The sequence below is a fragment of the Cystoisospora suis genome (genome assembly GCF_002600585.1).
Source record: "Cystoisospora suis strain Wien I chromosome Unknown contig_4762, whole genome shotgun sequence".
NCBI lineage: Eukaryota > Apicomplexa > Conoidasida > Eucoccidiorida > Sarcocystidae > Cystoisospora > Cystoisospora suis.
Window position 1 is genome coordinate 1,872 of NW_027157554.1, and position 3,123 is coordinate 4,994.

At 41.7% G+C, this 3,123-nt stretch overlaps 2 protein-coding genes across 2 annotated transcripts; one reads left to right on the forward strand and one right to left on the reverse strand.

Annotated features, from left to right (window-relative positions):
* The first annotated feature begins 36 nt into the window (after window positions 1-36).
* On the forward strand, window positions 37-1,279 carry CSUI_008500 (uncharacterized protein). Its single transcript, XM_068068632.1, has one exon. It carries the CDS (start codon window positions 200-202, stop codon window positions 428-430), a length of 231 nt encoding a protein of 76 aa, XP_067919394.1. The 5' UTR covers window positions 37-199; the 3' UTR covers window positions 431-1,279.
* A 1,177-nt stretch (window positions 1,280-2,456) lies between these two features.
* CSUI_008502 (uncharacterized protein) lies at window positions 2,457-3,100 on the reverse strand (the record flags this gene model as incomplete). Its single annotated transcript, XM_068068633.1, has 1 exon — window positions 2,457-3,100. A coding segment is annotated over exon 1 (126 nt), but the record flags the coding sequence as incomplete, so codon positions are not given.
* Between the last annotated feature and the right edge of the window lie 23 nt (window positions 3,101-3,123).

The following is a 3,123-nucleotide window of genomic DNA, read 5'->3' on the forward strand; positions in this document are numbered from 1 at the left end:
CGGAGATATTTTGTCTATGTCTATGAATCTTGGGAGAGTGAGAGTAGGAGGAGGAGGAGCCGAGGAGAGACAGAGACACACAACAGAGAAGAAGGATGAGAAAGAAGAAAAAGAGAGATGAGAGAGAGAAAGAAAGAAGAAGAGAAGAAGAGGAAGAAGGAAGCAAGATTCTTGGTCTATCAGGGATGGGTCGATAAAGATGGAAAGGGGTCTGGAGGGGTTTCACTTCTTTCCTTATCTTCTTTCTTTCTTTCTTTCCTTGAAGAAGAGGTTTATGAACCTCTTTTCTTTTCTACAGTCTTGTCTAGGCGTGAGGGTTCTCCCTCTCTCCCGTAACTGTCGTCGAGATTTCACGAGAGAGAGAGAACGACAGAGAGAGAGAGAACGACAGAGAGAGAGAGAAAGAGAGGGAGAGGGAAAGATACAATAGACATTTTCTTGTCTCTCCAAATGGAACTGTTTGCGAGACTGTGTAGAGAGAGAGACACACATATGCTTCCTATCTATCATCTATATAGTGAGCTATAAAGATATATGCATGTACACACATATATATATATATATAGAGAGAGAGAGAGAGAGAATGGCGTGTGTTTGGATGGGGTGTAGGTAAGAGTTGGATTTCTCGTGTTTGCGTCCCCTTTTCTCATCGTTTTCTTTCTTCTCTCTCTAGAAGGAAGGGAAGGTCTCGTCTCCGTTCATCTCTTGTGTGCCTCTCTTTCTTTCTTTCCTTAAGAAGAAGTCGAGAGAAGGTCTCAGATTGGTACTGGGAGCTCTCCTCCTCCTTTTCCTTTTCCTCCTCTCCTTCTTCTACATTGCTGAATGAATGAATGAAGCTGTCGTCATCCTGTGGGAGATGGAAATCTTTCTCTCTTCTTCTTTTCTTTTTCTCTTGCTTTCTTTCTTTTTATTTTCTTCTTCGACCTCCCAAGACACGGAAAGGAAGAAAGGAAAAGAAGGAAAGTGAGAGAAGAGAAGAGAGAGAAAGAGAGAGAGAGAGACAGAGATATGTATCATTTGGATGAGAGTTGATCGTCTTACTGTTATGTCATTCTTCTTTCTTCGTTCGATTTCGACCTCTATCTATCTTTCTTTTCCATCTCTTCCTATCTGTCTTCGAGGTGGATAGACACACCATATACAGTACAGAGAAAGAAAGTTTCGATAGATAGAAATGTAATCTATGAAAGTTGTCGCTATAGATAGAGGATAGATCTTCTGCTTTTAGTTGTGGAAGGGGTGGGAATGGTGCATACAGATCTTGTTCGTAAAGATAGAGATAGAGATTTCTGTATATATATATATACAGAAATCTCTCTCTCTCTATATATATATATATGTTGAGAGAGGGAGATGTATAGATAGCTATGGATATAAATGAGTCTGTTCGATATCTTTTTTTTATATCTTTTCTAGTGTATGGTATGTAGTTGTCCTGTATGTACACCAGAGAAGATCCGTTGATTCCTCTCTTTTCATTTCTTTAACATGTACATCATAACCATAGTGTCCTCTTCATTCTTTCTGTTCTTTTAGCCTTAGTCATTCGGGAACAAGAAGAGGAGGAAAAGAAAGAAGCTGCTCTTTCTCTTCTTCTTTTCCTCTTCGCTTTTTCTTTCTTTTCTTTGTGTATTTGTACGTATGTTGATCGATACATCAACAGCAACTCCCTTTTCTCCTGAATAAGCAAACAAGAAGAAGAGGAAGTGGAGAAAAAAGAAGTGGTGTATCTACAGAATCACCGAATGACCAGTGCCTATCGAATAGAGCAGACAGCAAGAGCAAGAGGAACACTTCACAAGTAGCACCAAGAAAGAAAAGAAAGAGACAAACAACTCTCTGCAGCACCCATGTCTCGTCTCGTGTCTCCTCCAGAATCAATCGATCCCAATTCTTAGTCGGTGTCTCTCTTTCCTTGTCATCCCCCCTACTAGTAGTAGTCGTATGTTCAGCAACGGCGGTAGGGGAGGAGTAATAGAAGGGAGAGTAGTAGCAGTAGTAGTAGTAAGAAAGAGTAGGAATAGGAGCAGTATGTCCCGGGGAAGGCATAGGTAAGGTAGGTGGAAGAAAAAGAAAGGAAGAGGCTCGAAGAGAATGAAGTTCCTCCCAAAAAGAACGAAGATGAACACACAGATATCTTAATCAAAATGTGCTAATCTAAGTCACTTCTATGCGAAGGAGTCGTGGAGAGGGACGGGTGTATCACGCGTTTTAAGCTGCAGTAGTGACAATAGTAGTAGTAAGAATAGGAGGAGAAAGAGGAGGAAGAGCTCCAGTAAGAAAGGAGAGAGGTCTGTCGCTCCTATCAGACAGTGCAATATATGGAAGAAAGGAACCCTGGGGAGAGAGGGAGATATGTATCTATACACATAGAGAGAAATGGCTGTACGTTTAGCTCAAGAGCTCTGGAGAAAGGTTGGAGTAAGAGAAAAAAGAAAAGCACACCCCTTTCACGTCACACGGTAGCTCGCATACGTCGGGCATGTCTAGATAGACGATAAATACACCCCCCCGGGATCTATATGCACATATATATATATATATGGATATCAGAGCAAGTATATGTAGCTTATACACACACATATATACATCTAGAGTGGTTCATAGAGTTGAATGGTTCCTCTTTGTTCTTTTCTTTGCATCTCTCACTATGATGGGACCGCGAGAAGAATCGACTGACTGACTGACTATTATCCTTAGTAGTCGTAGGCTTTTCTCAAAGTGATTAAGAGAAAGAAAAGCGCACAGTACAACAACTAGACTCTTCACCCTGCTAATTTAGATAAGGAGGAGACGAAGGCATCGAACCTACATCACTCCTCATCTCCTGTCTCGCCACACAGCCTTTCTAGTAGTGCCAGCTAGCCTTTAGTAGTCGTGGTGGATCTCGTAGGGGCTTTTCCTCGTAGCTCTTACGAATAAGAATCGTGTGTGTAGGTGCTGGAGTGGCGATAGGCGTCGTAGTCGGTAGGCTCTTAAGATGAGAATCGAGTTATGTCTAATGATCTTCAGACTATGGCGGACAACGGGAGGGAGAGCCACGAGATATAGAAGGTGACAAAGTAGCCACACTGCAGTCTATGAAGAAGAAAAAAAGAGAGATAGATAGATATAGGATAGATA